At 42.3% G+C, this 17,277-nt stretch overlaps 2 protein-coding genes across 4 annotated transcripts in view; both read left to right on the top strand.

Annotated features, from left to right (window-relative positions):
* The window catches only part of Kcnk10 (potassium two pore domain channel subfamily K member 10), a 172,426-nt gene that overhangs the window by 135,763 nt on the left and 19,386 nt on the right, over window positions 1-17,277 (top strand). The window lies entirely within an intron of this gene.
* On the top strand, window positions 2,829-17,274 carry LOC106007721 (developmental pluripotency-associated 5 protein). The gene is given in 5 exon segments (XM_013065334.2): window positions 2,829-2,996; window positions 10,093-10,136; window positions 11,348-11,461; window positions 11,463-11,539; window positions 11,542-17,274. Coding segments are annotated over 5 exon segments (471 nt in total). The 3' UTR covers window positions 11,610-17,274.

The raw sequence follows: 17,277 nt of genomic DNA, 5'->3' as shown, positions 1-17,277 counted from the left end.
GATGATTTCCCATGTTCACCCTTTATCACCAATTTTAAGGCTAGTTTGGTTTCTCTGGAAGGCAGTGATTTGATTGAATAATAATCCTTTGCTTTTTTATAGATTTTTTTTTTTTTGGAAGCAGGGATCCAACTCAGGACCTTGTGCTTATGAAGCAGGTGGCAGAACCACTGAGCTAAATCCCCTGCCCCTTCTTTTATAGAATTTAAAAAAATTATATTTATCAATGTAAATGTATTTTTTCTTGTTTTGCATTTAGCTTCATGTTACTTCTGTAAGCTAAGAAAGTCATAACCTACTGGTGTAGCTTTTAACAAATTATTTTCCTAAAAACTGAGAGATGCCCTTGTTGAGTTATAGCTGCCCACCATAGAGCTGGGCAGGGGATCATTGTGTTTATACTAGAATGGCACTGATTTCTAAATGGCTGAAATGTCTGGAGTCATTGATAACTTCCTAATCACTTTGGGATTTTTGATCTTAGGGAAGAGAAGATGGCGAGACCACAGATCTTTATTGAGAGGTGTTCCAGTATCCTGAACCATCATTCCAAAGGGTAACTCTCTTGAGTGGTGACAGCAAGACAGGAATGTGTAGTGTATGAGTCAGCCTTCCCATTGCTGAGACATAATAACCAACACACACAACTTAAAGGAGAAGGGGTTTAATGTGGCTCGTGTTCTCGGAGGATTCAGTTCATGGTTGGCTGGTTCCAAGGGAGAAACTTCATGGCAGAAAGGTGCGGTGGAGCAAAGCTGCTTAGTTCATGGCAGTTGGGAAGGAGAGCAGGAAACAGTTCAGAGAAAGAGGGGCCAGGCACCAGACCTAGACCCTAGGACCACGCCTCCCAGAACCACCCAGAAGCATGGTCTACCAATCCCCCAGGTGGGGACCAAAGCTAATCAGGTTGACACTGCCCCCTACCTGCCATATGCAGTCACTCTGCTGAGCAGCTCTGGGGGCTTTGCCTAGGGAAGGGCTCCCAAGAGACTGCTTGCTTGACCTAAGTCTAGCCTAGGAAATGTACTTTCCTGTTAGAGGAAAAGCTTTGTATTTCCGAGGTCAGGTGGGGGTGCATGGTCTTTTATTATCTGAGAAGAGCTGCATTTGTGCATCACAGCATTTTTGACTTACTGGCTTTATGCTGTGCATTGGAAATTTACTTCTGAGTTTCCAGCTCCTGCAGTTCTCACCCTGTGGGTGGTGGGTCCCCAGGGGCCTGCTGTGCTATTTTAGAAGATCAGAGACTCCTTTTGTACATCAAGCATTGCTGGTAGACAGAGTAAACAACATGCCTCCTTCACGTGGGAACTGCCCTTTTTCAAATGTATACAGAAGGTTTGTCAGCACTGATTTATTTAATTTTAAAGGGTGATTCCTGAGTTCATGGTATCAGTTGGTACCCAAATTTGTTTTGTTATGTGGGGATCAAGGAGTTATTAGTTATTAAAAGGATTATTTTAGAAAGGGATTCCTATGGTCTGAAAAATTGAGTATAGTGGCTTTTCACATTACCACCCTGTTTCCATGTCATTGTAAGTTTTTATTTTTTATTTTTTTATTTTTTGGTACCGGGGATCGAACTTGGTCTAAGTTTTTTTTTTTTTCTATGAAATTAACATTTTTGTTCTGGCATAGTTACTGTTACAAATAAATTCGTTTTTCCTATAAACTAACTCCAGGAGCTGGTTGAAAACTAACTTCAAGTTTCCCTTATTCTTTATTCTCTTGTTTTGTTACGGTAAAATATACACAGTATACAGTGTGCTATCTTAACTGTTCTTAAATGTACAGCGCAGCAGCATTAAATACATTCACAGTGTTGTGCAACCATCACCACCGTCCATCCCAGAACTTTCTCATCTTTCCCAAATGAAACTTTGTACCCATTAAACAACAACTTCTCAAACTCCCACTTTCCTCCAGCTCCTGGCAACCACCATCCTACTTTCTGTCTGTCGGAATTCGGCTACTTACTCTAGGTGCCTCACAAGTGGAGTCATTTGTAGTTTTGATCTGGCATATTGTATTTAGCATGATGTCTTCAGAGATGTTGTACCATGTGTCAACATTTCCTTCCTCTTTAAGGCTGAGTAATATTCCACTGTATGCGTATACCACATTTTGTTTATCCATTTATTTGTCTATAGACTTTAGGTTGCTTCTGTCTTTCAGCTATTGTCATAAATGCTGCTGTGAACATCAATATATAAATCTCCATTCAAGTCTTTGTTTCCCATTATTTTGGATATATACCCAGTGATGGAATTGCTGTATCACACGGTAATTACAGACTTGCTTTTTTTGCAGAACTGCCCTACTGTTTTCTGCAGTGGATGCACCATTTTATATTTCCACCAGCAAGGCACAGAGCTCCTGTTTCTTTGTTTCCTAGCAGACACTTGCTTTTTTTTTTTTAATTCCAACTCCTGTAAGCCGCAAGGACAGTGCCTGATAGGTTGCAGTCTGACGGCATCCTCATCCCAGCTCTCTAGATGCTGTTGTGCCACTCGGGGGCAGAGTGGAGGGGCCATGCTCCATGTCTCACCTCCCTCTTGCTCCTCCCCTCACCTCCAGCTGGGTCCCTGTGCTCTTCCTAGCCTTGCTTCCCTGGCAGGAGGGAGGGCGACTCCATGACAGGCAGACTCAGGCCTCTGCATATTGATGACATCCAGTTTCCACCAGGCCTCTTTTTTGACTTTGAAATCCTTTTATTCATTTCATAGTGATTCAGTCCCAAGGCCCCCCACCATGGCTGCTCTTCATATCTCTCCCCAAGTCATTTTAATAAGCAATTATCAAATAACACCTACTGTGTTCTCAACACTATGGGGACACTTAGCAGTCAACAGGAGACTGTGTTTTCTCTCAAGGAGCAAACAGACATGCGTAAGACCGGTGTCTATAATGTCATGCAGAATGATACCAGGGCCAGCACGGGCAGGCTCCGCAGCCACACTGCCTTAGTACCTAAGCGGCTGCCACTTGCCAGCCCTGTGAGCTCAGGCTGTGCCTCAGGTTCTTTATTCTAACACCTATCTCTTTTGCTACCTGGTTGATGTAGATGAGCAGCGCCTGGCACAAAGACAGCCCTCAGTAAGCACTATTCACTGCTACAATAGCACCTTATTAGTGATTGGACCCCAGGGGAGGGTCTTGTGAATTCTAGCTTGCACATTGGACATCAAACACCTGTTTTCTCTTATTAACGTATTATAACTGTCAGGTAAAGCATAAAGGCCTTGAAGCGAAGTGCTGCTGTGCCTGTCATGTCCTGTGCCCCTGCAGTAGCTTTGAGTGCTCAGCACTTGGGAGATCTGGGTAAATACGGATTGATTGTGAACGGGTTGGGAGGAGAAAGGCAAGAACCAGGTTCCTATCCTCTCATCCAGGATGTGTAGACTCCACGGCATTTCCAACAGACCTGAAAGAAGCAGAGATGCATGCTGGTGTTGCCTCCTGTCCTGCCCTTCCTGAGCAGGGGGCCCATGGGGCTGGAGAAGTGAAGGGAGCTAGAGCAAGGCCAGTAACAGAGGTGGAAGCCAACAGATAGGTGGCAGGATGTAGGCCGGTCTGGGAGAAAACCCCAGTCATCAGTCATTGCCCGAGGAAGAGCTGCATTGGCTATGACTCAGCGAGGGCTTTGAGAGTCAGAGACAGAAGCGAGGAATACAGATGGCCAGTTGCTCGGTTGGTCGGTTGGGTTCTCCGGAGTCCACTGAGCATGGCCCTGCCCTTCTGCTGGTGCCGGGGGGAAGGCCATGCTCTCCGGCCTGGGCTGAACTTCACTGGCTCCAATTGTTTCTGCACATATTTTACCACCTACAGAGATTCTAGTAAGAAAAAGAGAGAAGAAAACGCTCAGAGAACGAAAAAGAATCTATTTGAGTGATATGCTGATTGCATCTCAGCTTGCTTATGCTCTTCCTAAATGTTGAACACTTGGATTATTTTGTTTTTTTTGAAAGCATCAAAATTGTCCTGAAAGATTCAAAAAGAAGATAGAAGTCTCCTCCCCAAAGATACCTGGCCCTTCACATCTCAACTAGGATGGGCAGATGGGTTTGGCTGAGCTCAAATGCCATCTCTCTCTTTCAGATTCTGTTATTCCCATTATTTCTTTGCTTAGACCCAGCAGTATCCCCTCTGTTAGCTTTTCCCATTCCTTGGCAGAAAAGGGTTTTGCAGTCAGCAATATCAACTGTCTTTCTGCGTGAGCCTGGAGAATGGCCGAGAGGACTGATTTCTAAACAATCATCATTAATATTTAGCGGTCTATTAATTTATACCCTCACCCCGGGGCTCTTCTTACTGCTGACCAGTGAAAAGAGCTATCTTGGGGGTCTCATATTAGGACTTTCTCTTCTAATTCTGACACTGCTCTGCAGATTAGTTTGAACAATTAGAAACGGGTATATATCATGCAGTTAAAAAAGGAAAAGGATTTTTTGAGGTATGATTTTAAGAATAGAGTGTAAGGAGCTTCAGTATGGTTTCTTTTTTAAAAAATGAATTTTTTACTAAGTATTGTAACAGAATTGGCACTGGGACCAACAAGAAGGCAAATATCAACATTTGAAATGAAAAGCATGACATATAAATGCCATATGGTGTTCTTCAAGTGTTATTACCACTTTCTTTTTGGCTTTCATCCTTCTCCTGACATCACTGTTTGTTTCTTGCCTCCGTTGCTCTTTAAAGAAATCTCCATTGCCCTAAGCTCTTTGATTCTGCATTTATATGAGGTGTATCTCTTCCCTCCCAACTCTTTGGAGGCTTGTCAGCACTCTCCCCAAGAAGGAGGAGGAAGAGGACCTGTCCAGATGGCTGAATAAATACGTGACACCTGGTTCTGTGAGCCATCATTGAAAGAGTGTGAGCACTGGTGGGATTGTACCTTGCCTAAAAAAAGGGGACACATCGCTCCCATCTCCTTCCTGTTTTTAAAAATAGTCACACGTCTTTAGTTTTTATATTTTTTAAGTGTCTTGAAAGACACTTAAAGAGAGAATTTTCAAATTCTCTCTTATTAGAGAAACAAAAAATAATACACTTAACAAATTATGTGAAAGGTACTTATTGTCGAAATATTTAATTTTTCGCAGTGAATGTATTTAGCTGGAGCAAAAGCTTTGATAATTGTGAATGGAAAATCTCTGCTTCCTCACGGAAAATTCAAAAAACGTATGAATTTGCACTGAGTGTACTGCACTCTTATTTCTGGGCTTTTGTGTGTGATGTTTACAGTGCTTCGAACAATTCCCCCATCTTCCTGCTGGTCTCAGCACAAATGCTAGCTCCTCGGGTCAACCTCAGATCCCCAGTGCACCTTGCACATGTTTAGAACAATAGTCACCTCACTATGCTAGTTATGTGCTCCACGCCTGCCATGCACATCCACCCAAGACCTTTGTGAGCTCGGGTCCATCTACCCCATCACAGGCCTTTCCAGGTGCTTGTACAGGGCCTGACACCCGGACAGCTCTTAATCCATAACTGAATGAATAAGTGAATGAACATTGCTAGGCATGACCCCACACATCTCGATATAGAAAATGGCTTGAAACTAGCAGTAGAATTGTATACAAACAGACAGCAATAGAGAAAAGCAACATCTTAATTTTTTTTTTGGTACCAGGGATCGAACTCAAGACCTTGCACTTGCGAGGCAGATGGTGAACCCCTGAGGTAAATCCTCGGTCCTCATCTCAACTTTTGCTTTTTTGTTTGTTTGTTTTTTGGTACCAGGGATCGAACTCAGGACCCAGCGCTTGCAAGGCAGGCAGAGGAACCACTGAGCCAAGCCCCTGGCCCTCATCTTAACTTTTAACGTGCAATTATTTTAATGAAAAGATGGCACAGTCCAGGAGCTCCCCCAAACAATGCTTAAAACGATGGTATTTATGTGCACAGGGACTTTCAGCTCACTAGGCAATACCTAGAAGTGTAGTTCTGTGGATTTCTCAAGTCAAACTCCCTAAGTACACTATACAATTTGTTTTCACCCAGTGGTTCTAAATGCTGTAACAGTCAATATCTTTTTATATAGAAAATATTTATTTTTTTTTTAATATATTCAAATAAATCCCATACATAGCACATCTTGCCCAGGTAAGGAATTTTGGAATAGTCAGTACTGTTTGTCTAGCTGTAATATGGAGTTGAAAAGAGAGTAATTCATAATAAAAATATTATGTTTCAGTAATAGGTGCTTGGCCATGAAACCCCAGGAGACCTGCTGAAATGGGTAAGCCTTCGACTCCAAACGAGCATAGCGTTAACACTGGCTCCAGACACAGCGTGTCTCAGGTGTGTTGTATCGGTGACTAACTTGCCACCAGGGACTTTTCCTGCAGTGATGCAGTTTTCCAAAATAGAGAACAGTTCTCAGTAAGGTCTGACTAATCAACATCCAACCTCCTTACCATTTACATTGGTAATATTCTTGTAAAATTCAGCCTATATAAAAATGTGCAAAAATTTTTTTATATGTGGTTATGTGTATGAGAGTGTGAGATTCTTGGTTCAGAATATTATAAACATGATTTTTTTCCCAGTGGAATGTTTAAAACTCATACTAAGTGTGAAGTTATTCTGATGTGTGTTACTAACTCTTGTATTGCATGATGTCCGAACATTCTTAACCAACCCATTACATGTCTGGGACATTTCTGCATTTCTCTGTATACCTAAAATTCTCCCCCCAAAAAAGTTAAAAAACAAAGGGCATGGAAACATGACATGGTACTCTATTTGGGCACCAATGAACAATCCCGCTCCTCCAGAGAGCAAACTGCAAAATGACTGCTATTATAGATGAGAGAAAGGGACAAGTACTTGCCAATAGCAGGGCTCCCCAACAGCTTTGCTCAGGATGAGGGTTGTCGCATTCTGCAAGAAGAGGAGATGGCACAGGGGGGCAGGCAGGATGCAATTACTGAGTTGGAACAAGACCAGGTCCTCATGGCTTCTACTGCCACCTTTGGCAAATGTTCCTGGGAGTCTGAAAGCTCTGGCACGGCCCAATCTCTTTTACTGTACCATGGGGAGTATCTCCTCCTCCTCTTTCTTAGACTTCGCTCAAGGGCATGGTTGTCACCCCTCTCTCAAAACAAAGATAAGGGTGTGATTTTCAAGGGAATTGTGCTACTGGCCTGTGGAGGAACCACTGCAGTATTCATGAAGATGTTTTGTTTTTTTTTTGAGGATGTTGTATTTTCTTTCCCTTTTCTTCTAGAGTACAAAGAAGAAAATAGATCATGTGCACATCCAAAGAGATCCACTATTACTGTGTTGAGAATTGTGCTTTTGAATCTTTCCTCTTTGCATCTACATCTGGCCCAAATGCCTGCTGCTTCATTGACTCCAAGCAGCCCCCTTTCATTACCCTTTCCGTGTTGCCCTGCCTCTGGCACTCACAGGACTTGTTACCGTGTGCATCCATGTCTGTCTTGGCCACAGCCTGTGCCTTTCCCTGTGTTACTCCACCATCTTTCTCTCTCTATTGCTAGTTTTCCTTTAACTACTAACCTTTCATGCCAGTTTTGCTGGTTCTTTCCTCAAGTGGCAGACCCTTCTGCCTCAGTGGATGGCGCTGTTGCCCTGCTGGCTTTGGGGAGGAGATTAACACTGCCCCTGCCCATAACACTAGTTCCCAGGAGTACATGCAACACCTTCTACATGGAAGCTCGGACTGCCTGTGTTGCTTCACAAGACTTAAGATTTAGGAATGATGGAGAAATACTATACACAGTAATTCTGTTATATCTGGTTACAGTTCTGGATGCTCCCAGATTTCATGATTCCAGGCCTCTCACCAAGGGGTCCACTTGGGCTCTGCCCCTCCCTGACCTTCCTCCAAGTGGTTGGAGCCAGCTTATCCTGACCTCCAGGAGTGGCTCTTTTAGACAAGCAGCTTAGCTCACAATGAAAACAGGCAACTATGGCTAATTTAAGAAGAAAGGAATCTTTAAAAAAAGGATATTGGATAGCTACTGAATCCCAGAGATGACTGGAGAACAGCACTTGGAGGCACCCATCCAAGCACAATGACCTATAAGGACACAGGATTGGTCTTGGAAAAGGCCACTGCTGTGTCTGCCTGGCACAAATTGTGCAGCTGGTGCAGGATGCTGCTGAAATGGAATAGATTTGTACCATTGCTACCACCAACCCCAGGAGGGATGCCATTGTGGTCCCTGCTTACGTACATGACATCAGTGGTGTGTCTACTGTTTCCAGCCAGCCTTTTCCACTATGGACGCTGCCAACTGGTGCTCTTCAGCTCCTTCCATGTCTCTACCCCATGCAGGTGTTCAAGTCCTTTACTTTCAAGGCACATAGGAAGAGCCACGACGCTAGATCATTCAGTACCTACACTAGAGGAGAATTCTGCATCTAATCCTTTCCTATTTGCCCTCTGGTCCTTGATACTGGAGGTTCTTTGCCCTGGAAGACTCTAGGAAATCTACATCTCTCCACCACCCTTCCCCTCCAGGCTGAATGGCATTCTGTCTTCTCTCCATCTCTGGTCCAGTCTTATTTTGTCTCTGGGGATGGAAGCAGTGATCTGCACTCATGCCTCTGCAAACCTTTCCCCATCTCTTAGGAGCAATCTTTAGGGGACCGATGAGAAAAATGAGGAGAAAAACACAGAGGAAAACCATTGGATGAACACTTTATGATTAACCCCATCACATCTGTGTCACAAGAGTGTAGTTCAGAGTCAGACTTACATCTTTATGGTTAGGGAAGCAGAATTCAGGCACTTGTGTCGTGTAGCAAGAGAGGCTGGAGAAGTGAGTAGCTGGTATTTTTCAGCTTCTGTACTAGGGAGAGTTCTCTGTCTTGCACCAGACTAAAGAAGGGGGTTCAAAGGATGAGCAGTTAGAAGGTATAACAATATCCTCTAAAGTGATCATACCTTGTGATCTCATTAGCACAGTTCCATCATAATATGATACTAGTGTGGCTTAGTGAGCTAGAATAGCTTTGTTAATGGTCGTTAAGAGTAACTGCATGTTGCAGCTGTTTTCTTTAGAAAATGCAGGGTCAGTTCAATTCGGTTTTCAAATTGTACTTGCAGTATCTTTTGTCTTTGAGGTCTGTTTCTCCTCTTCTGTGAGGAACTGTTTAAACAAAACCCCATACCCTTCTGCTAACCACTTTTTTTTTTTTTTTGTACCGGGGATCGAACTCTGGTCCTTGTGGTTGCGCAGCAGGCGGTGAAACCACTGAGCTAAATCCCTGGCCCGTGTTAACCACTTTGTATGAACACTGTATTTTAAAACTATATTTTAAAGAGGATAGTTTTCTAAATAAAATATCTGCAGTGATGCAGTCCTACCTAAGGGTGGACCAGTGTTTACTACTTTATTTTTTTGGAGGTTGTGGTCTGTGGAGCCACACAGCCTTGTGATGCCCACACCTACCTTCACATGCATAGCTAACTTAACAAAAGGTAAAAACACTTTAATCATTGTATTAAACTCTGTGAGAGGATTTGCATATAATATAATTCTTTTAACTAAAAACAGGGACATTTATTATGTGTGTTGAAGAATCCAAATAGATTTCTGTCTAATCATTCTAGTTGAATCCATTCTAATCAAATTAAAGAGCAGTGCAACTCCCTAATAGTCATAGATAAATAAACAAATGAGTTATGAATTCATTTGTCTGTCCACAGTTCATGCAAACTTAAAAACTGGAACTTCCATCTCTATGCAACTTGGGTGAGATTCAAAGAGAAAAAATCTCTCAGGATGTCGAGGCATCAACCTGCGAAACTTTGTCAGGAGCAGAAGGCAGCCAATAGATACAAAGTCCAGGTTCACTGGGAGTTCCTTCGTTTCCTTGCAAGGTTATTTCTCTCCACCATTAATCCTTTGTCTTGGCTCATTTGCAACAACTTTTTTTTACTACAATTTGGAAGTCTTGAAGTATGGACACTGTATAAGGGAGTCTCTGATAGTCAAAGAGTTTAACAGCATCATCATGGGTTGCACTCTGGGCTCTTTTTCCCTTTATAGCAAGTTGTATGATTCTATATTTGCTTGTGTGATCATTTAATGCTTGTCTTACTTCCTCTAGCTCTTTAAGCTTGGCAGCCATTCTGGAGTTAGCACAGTACCTGAGTAGGTGCATGATAAATGCTTATTGAAAGGAAGAATAGAAAAGTTGTAGAGCTCAACTTCATTTTTATTTTTTATTAATTTTTTGGTACCGGGGATCGAACTCAGGACCTTGCGCTTGTGAGGCAGGTGGTGGCACCACTGAACTAAATCCCTGGCCCAGAGCTCAACTTTTATTCATAGTCTGGAAGATACCTTGCTAAAGAAATTTTCTCAGTTTGAGCCTTCTATTGAGTTTCCTCAATGCAGGACTTCATAGTTTATGACTTATTTCATCATGACTTTCTACAAAGCTATGTCTTCTTTTTATCTAACATGTTACCAGTCTGAAAAGTTAATTCACAGGTCTTTCTTCATTTTATTTCTGTCCCGGAAACAATCATATGCTTGCTTAGAGAAGCCTTCTTATACCTTCAGAAGAATTCTATATCCTTAAACCATTGTTTCTTCTCTGCTTTCTATACCTCAAAATATTTTTTGCAATTATGATCTTAAATTATTCTTCTTAAAGACTTTCTTAATTTTTCTTGCTTCTCATTGCTTTCTTCTTAGGTCATACATCTTTTCCTGATAAGATTCCTTAATGCCTAATTCATCATTCTTCATAGCTTTATGTAGATAAACATCCCTATGTCTACTTACATTAAAAAGCACTCAGGAAAGAAGGAAGGAAGGAAGGAAGGAGGGAAAGAAGGAACTATTGGGGAGGGGATTGCTTATCATTTATCTAATAATACATGGGCATTTTACAGATACTGATGTAAATATGGATGATCTTGGAAGCCTTCTTCAAATTTTCTAGCAGGCAAAATAAATAAAGCCATGGAAAATGCACAGCTATTTTCTACTTACTTTTATTCCTGGACATACAGGGAGTCATTCCAGGCAGCCCACCAGGAGCTCACAAGTGCCTTCCCTCCAAGTTACCCATACCTGAGCACAGGGTGGGGGGAACATGGCAGCTTCTCTCTCACACTTTCTCAGTATTCTTGGATGCTGGTTCCAGGAAACAGTCACATGGCTAAGAGATAGCTAGGAAGGATGAGAAAAAGTGTTCCTTAAGGGCTTTCCCAATTCTTCGCTTCCTGAAAGGAAAATGCCTTCAGCAACAGTGGCCTTCCTGGTAGGCAAGCTTGGTGCACAGCAGATGGTCTGAACACTTTTCTCCTTTGCAGTGGAATAATCCAAATTCATTCTTAAAACCTCTGGTGGAGAGACCTGAAAGATCCAGAGGTGTTCCAGACCCAGAAATCATTGTTGGAAGCTGTATTTGGCCCACACAGATACTGAATCCCTTTCATTGAGCAAATTTGCAAGGCCAGACTCAAGCAAGGTTCTAGAATCTTCAGACATCACTGAGATCATGATTTATAGCTCCTATTTAGATATGCTCTAGACCAAGTGGATGCTCAGTCTGTGGCTGAGTAGCACTGTCAGAGCAGAAGCAAAGGGTGCCTGGGCTTGAAGAATGTGTGAATGAGACCCAGTGAGACCCTCGGATGAAGTGAAGCCAGTTTACAGCCAGTATGATTGGGATCAGGATGTAAAGTAGGCTTTGGTTAGAGTTGGGATGGTCTAACCTCCGGAGCCAAATGAGTAAAGGAAAACTCAGGTATTTTGGGATCTCCTTCCTATTTTGATTCCTGATGTGAATATCTCTTTCCACGGTTGCTAACTACAAAATAAAAGTTTAAATAACTAAAAACAAAACCAAAACCAAAACCAACCTTTGCATAGTGAAACCAGCAGAGCACTGCACTGGCCAATCTGTTATATGTTGCAAGGTGACTCAGAGCCACAGGTGCATGTAACTCTTCCTGCTGCAATTTTTTTTTTTAATTGTAGTACCAGGTATCGTAGGGGAGGATGTTGAGATGTTGGTGTCTTTGAAAGAGCCAGATAGAAGCATATCTTCTTTCCCACTTGGGGTATGAACTAATGAGGAAATAAAGGAAAGGAGATGACAGATTAACGCTTAATATTACTGTACTGCATCATTACTGGAGAACCTGGCTTTTATATCTGGTGTGGTTGCCTGTGTGTTGTTCCAGCCTTTGGAACATTGCTTTCAAATGGTTGGGTAACAAAGATCCAACCTATTATGGTAGACAGAGTCCAGAGCTCCAACAATATTATTCTTTTCTTTCTTTTCTCCTAGGTAATGTATTTTATCACTGGGATTTTGTCTTTAGGTGCAAAACTTTGCCTTCATTAGTTACCAAGACAAGACACCATGGACAGAGCCCACAAAGACTTTTTAGCTGAAGACTCCGGTGTTTCTTCCCTGCCTCTGGCCACCAGACTTTGTGTTGTGTGCATGAAGCGAAACTTCCGTCTCTCCTCCCTCTGCTTGCCTCCTCCCTCCCTCTTGCTGTGTCTCTTGCAACCCTAATAATGCCTGACATATAGAAGTTCTTAATAATTACGTGCTAAACGAATTATGAATTAACTAGTTGAGTTTTAAATGCAAAACTTTTTTCCTAGGGGTGTATTATCTTTAATGTTAATAGCCACCAGATTTCAAAGATTTTTAGTTAAAGTCTTCCTGGAATAGAAAAGCTAAGAGTTTTAATTATTTGTAAATGTTAATTTTTCTCCATCCCAGGACCTACAATGACAATCCAAAGATAAAAATAGTAGCCGTATATACCAAAATCTTTCTCAAAAACTTTGCATGGTGTTAACAGCAGAGCTGTTGTATGTTGCAACGTGACTCAGAATCAGAGGGCTATAACTCTTTCCATATAGATGTGATCTGTTTGTTTATTCAGCTCTTGAGTAGGACATTTTCAGTAGTCTCCATGGAGATTTTACTACAATGTTCTCAGTAATGTGTGTTTAGAATGTCTCTACCAATGGAGATTATAGGCAATGAAATTTAAAAACTGTCCTCAAGTTTATAGAATTGCTGGTGCTTCATGGTTATTTGTTAGGATTTTGACACTATTCGTTATAAGTGGACCTTATAGAAGAAATCTTTGAAGAAAACATAATAGTATAAGGAAATAACATCTGTCCTTTGTGAGCCAGTTCCTGTTATCTTTCCATTTTGAGAAATTAACTTTGGTTCATTTGAATTACCATGGTGACATGTTTGCATTTCAGCAAAACCAAACTAAACTATAAACTAGGGCTCTGCATATCTAGCTCCTGTCCTAGAATTTTTATTGCAGTATCTTTGGATAAAATCTTCAAGGTCCTGTTTATAAAAAAAAAAACACACCCCCCAAAAATATTTCTCAGCCAGACAAAACAATCTGGATGGGTAACGTCAGAATTCTAAGAAATAACAGAAAGAAGAGTGGGTATTAGAGAGGAGGAAAAATAAAATGAAAACAATGGCTCAGAGATGAAGAGAAATATATTTGCTCTCTAACTTTACATTGTGGAAGTAAACAAAAACAGGCAGGGATTTCTGCTCAGTGATAATTGGACATGTGGCTCAGCCCTCTGAGGTCTGAAACTAGTGAGCACTTGTAGAGTTATTGGAGCATACAGCCCTCTCTCGATGGGGAGCTCTGAGAGTGGCTCCCCTACTGTTTATGCAGCTTATTTGCTCCTTGGAATAATCGCATATATAATTTTTGACAACTAAATAAACCCTCGGGGAGATGGGTTCTGAGTTCTTCAGAAATTCCTGTACTCATCCCCATTTGGCCAGGGGAGATAGTTTTGTGAGTTTCTATTTGCGTAAGGAGCCAGGAAGAACATATCATCTATTCCAACTAATCAACGGTGTGAAGACAAGGTAGGGACTGACACGCATAAGCATCCTGCCGTTTCTGCCTTGGATCGGGGCAGATCAGACCTTCTCTTCCCAGACACCAGTTTTGTTAGCCTAAGCACACGTGAGCTCTGTTAGGTCTGGACTCTCACAAAGTTTTCTGCTGGCTCCTCTGCTAACAGGTGTCTAATCAAATGATCTTGCCTGGCAACTCCACCTGGGAAGGCTGGCTGTGTTCTGTGAGCGGTGTGGAACACGACTGAGAATTGCAGACAGCGCAGCGGGCTTGGGGAAGCAGGGAGAACGAGGGCCTCTCTGCAGCTGGTTCCCCACGACATCCCAGGCATTATCTGCAGTTCATAGCACTTTCAGAAGGAGGATGAAAGCGAGGGGGAAATGAATTGAAAGGCAAATAAAAAAGCTTCCCAGATTGTAAACAGACTGTCTGAGAGCCTAATCTGGAATTGGCACTGAAAAGCCAAGGGAGAATGAGGATTTTTCCCTTATTGAAAGTGAGGTAATTGTATGCGATAATGTATTCAGCAAGGGAAAACCAACAGTGATCTCCTGAAGCTAAACAGAGATTATGTTAAGACAGATATGAGGGCGCATTCCTCAGCAGCAAGAGAGGTACTAAATCAGGGTCTGCCTACATTTAAGCCAAGGTTTGAACTTTATATTAAAGTGCCTGTTAATCACTGAGCACTGCACTAAGCGTTTGTACACCCTTACTCTTTCCAACAACCCTACAAGGTTGGTTCTCTTATCCCCATTTTATTGAAGATGAAACTAATGTGCAGAGAGTTTGAGAGACTGATATGAGGTCACTCGGTCCTTTAGCAGCGGGCACAGGTTGTGTCTCAGGCAGCCTGTGTTCTTGCACACCGTTTACACCAAGGGTGAAGTTGTAGAGCTAATGGGGGAAAGAGACCTGAGGATCATTGTGTGGTATGTGAGATGGTTTGTGGTTCTGCGATGAAAGCTACAGTTTAAAAATGTTCAGTTGAGGCAGTTGTTTTGTTGTTGTTGTTGTTGTTGATCTCAAGGGCAGCAAAAGCATAAGTGTCCAGAATAACAGATATGTATTGCTAAAGCCCTAGACTCATGCCTTTTCTTTTTATAATGAAGTTGGGTATACACATATTTTCAGACACCAACACACACCTAAACATGTGTGAACATACACACACACACACACACACACACACACACACACACGCACTACTTATTTTTGAACTTCCTCAAATACCCCAAATAATTAAATGCTCCAAGTAGCCCAGGAACTCAGAGGAGAAATGTTTGCCTTGCCGATACACTTGCAGTAGATAATGCAATGAAGTCACCATTGTGCGGCCTCTTACATGCGGTGTTCTCTTCCACCAGACTGAATCCTGCCCTTCACCATCTTCCCTTTGCCCATCTCAGGGAGCCTGGGCAGATCTCCAGCTTTCCACGTGCTGACAGCCCTTCTTTGCCAACCTCAACCTCATTTAGATTGCAATTGCATTCGCATCCTAATTTATGACTTAACAAGTTCTCACAAACATTTAATTTGCTCTAATTTCATTATGCATTTCAGGAGCACAATTTATGGAGGGGGAGATGGTTTTCCCATTGCTAGCAATTAGATTCACTTAATGGTCTATGGTGACATCTTCTTTTCTGGCTTTGGACTTTTCCTGCGTGTCTGTGGACATAACCTGGCTAGTAAGTTCCTAGATTCTCAGAGGGGCTCCAGTGCCCCCAGAATGTCCTCCCGTATTACCTAACATGGCAATTCATGAAATGGGTAAAATATTTCCTCTGGTTCTCAAGCGATTAATCTTGTCATGATAATTTCATATGTAGAGAAAGACTCATATTTTCATAGGATGTTTCAACAATATCAAATTATTTTCCTCTTTTCTACTTTGTATACTGAGCACCCTCTGAGGAGTCAGAGCATGTGGCTCCTTTCTAGACTTCTGTACCCTTTCCTGGACAGATCACCCAGTGACTGTTTTATTCTCAGTCTTCCTCCCCAGCAGGGACACAGGAAGGCCTGTCCTTCATTGGGAGTGAGTCTGGTGTCTTGTGTTAGGGAAACACAACTTCATTTGGCAGCTTTGAGCTGGTAAATTGTTGAATAACTTGAAACGCTGTTTCCATCATTAAGCGCAGGCCTGAGAGTTAATTACATCAGAATTCGAATCTTGGACCTGCCTTTAAGTAGCAGTATCAGTTTTCTGCAAGTCCCTTAACCCCTCTTGGCTTCTCTTCTGGATCAGTAAAATGAAGTATATGAGAGGAAAGTCCTCTCTGTGCACTGAGATTCTTTCCCTTCTGACTGACCAGAAGACAATGAATAGGAAGCAGATTGTATGGTATCAAGTTCCTGTATTGATTGTCTCCAGTGTGGTGTGCTGCACCACAACCCAAACTCGGCAATGTAGATAGGCCATGTACTCTAGTATTAAACATATATTTCATGTATTCTGCTATTGTATGGAACTGGGGGCTCCTGATGTCAGTCTCTGGTACCTAGGCTTGAGAAGATTTGGACTCTTATTGCTTAGAGGCAATGCAGGAGTCTCCAGTGCATCGATGAGGCTTACCAGTGATGCCTCTTGGCCACCTATTGGATCCTTGGCATTGTTCCCTTGCTCCAGTATCTAATTCTGATTCTTAATGCATTTTTACTAACTAGCTGCTGACCCTTAGAAGCTGGCACGAGATGAAGCTCCTACTGCTGCTTTAGATAGTGACCCTGTCACTCTGTCCTGTCTTGTGGGTAATGCAACCAACAAACATGACCGCTACAGCATTAGCTTAAACAAGCATGTTTTAAAACAAAGGAGTGATAAATGTACAGCTTCTGCAGTGGGAATGAGTGTGCAGAAACACACCAGTGTCTGGCTGCAGCCTGTTACTGGAGTGTTACATGGTGATGGTGTGATCTTCTTTTCACCCACACATTTTGGCCTGGCTCAGGTCATTTTCCCCCCAGGTCTTTGATGCGAGAGAACCTGGGTGCAAATCTATCACTGTCACTGTAAAAAGAGCGTCAAACTTCTGCCCCTACCTCCCATGGAGAGTCAGTAATGGTACATGTAAAATGACAACAAACCCTCCTTGGGAAATAGCTATGTTTGTACCATTGAGGAACTTAGAATCAGTATTTGTGCTGGAGTCAGAATCATGCAAGGGATGTTCAAAGTATGAGCTAAGTTTTGACTTGTAGGAGTCAGAGAACCTCCTAGGCCACCTGAAAATTCTGTGCATTTTTCTAGGAAAGAGTTCACAGCTTTCACTGGATTTCTATCAAGCAGCCTATGACTAAAGAAATGTGAAAAACCACTGACAGCATGTTTTTCTGTACATCTGTCTTCTGAATCCAGGTGAAGACTCTGATCTGCCTATCAATCTTTCTCCTTTGCTCTT

This window comes from Heterocephalus glaber, unplaced genomic scaffold (genome assembly GCF_053883595.1).
Source record: "Heterocephalus glaber isolate CG9 unplaced genomic scaffold, H.glaber_assembly_v1.0 deba00001608, whole genome shotgun sequence".
NCBI lineage: Eukaryota > Metazoa > Chordata > Mammalia > Rodentia > Bathyergidae > Heterocephalus > Heterocephalus glaber.
This window is presented reverse-complemented; position numbering and strand designations above follow the sequence as displayed.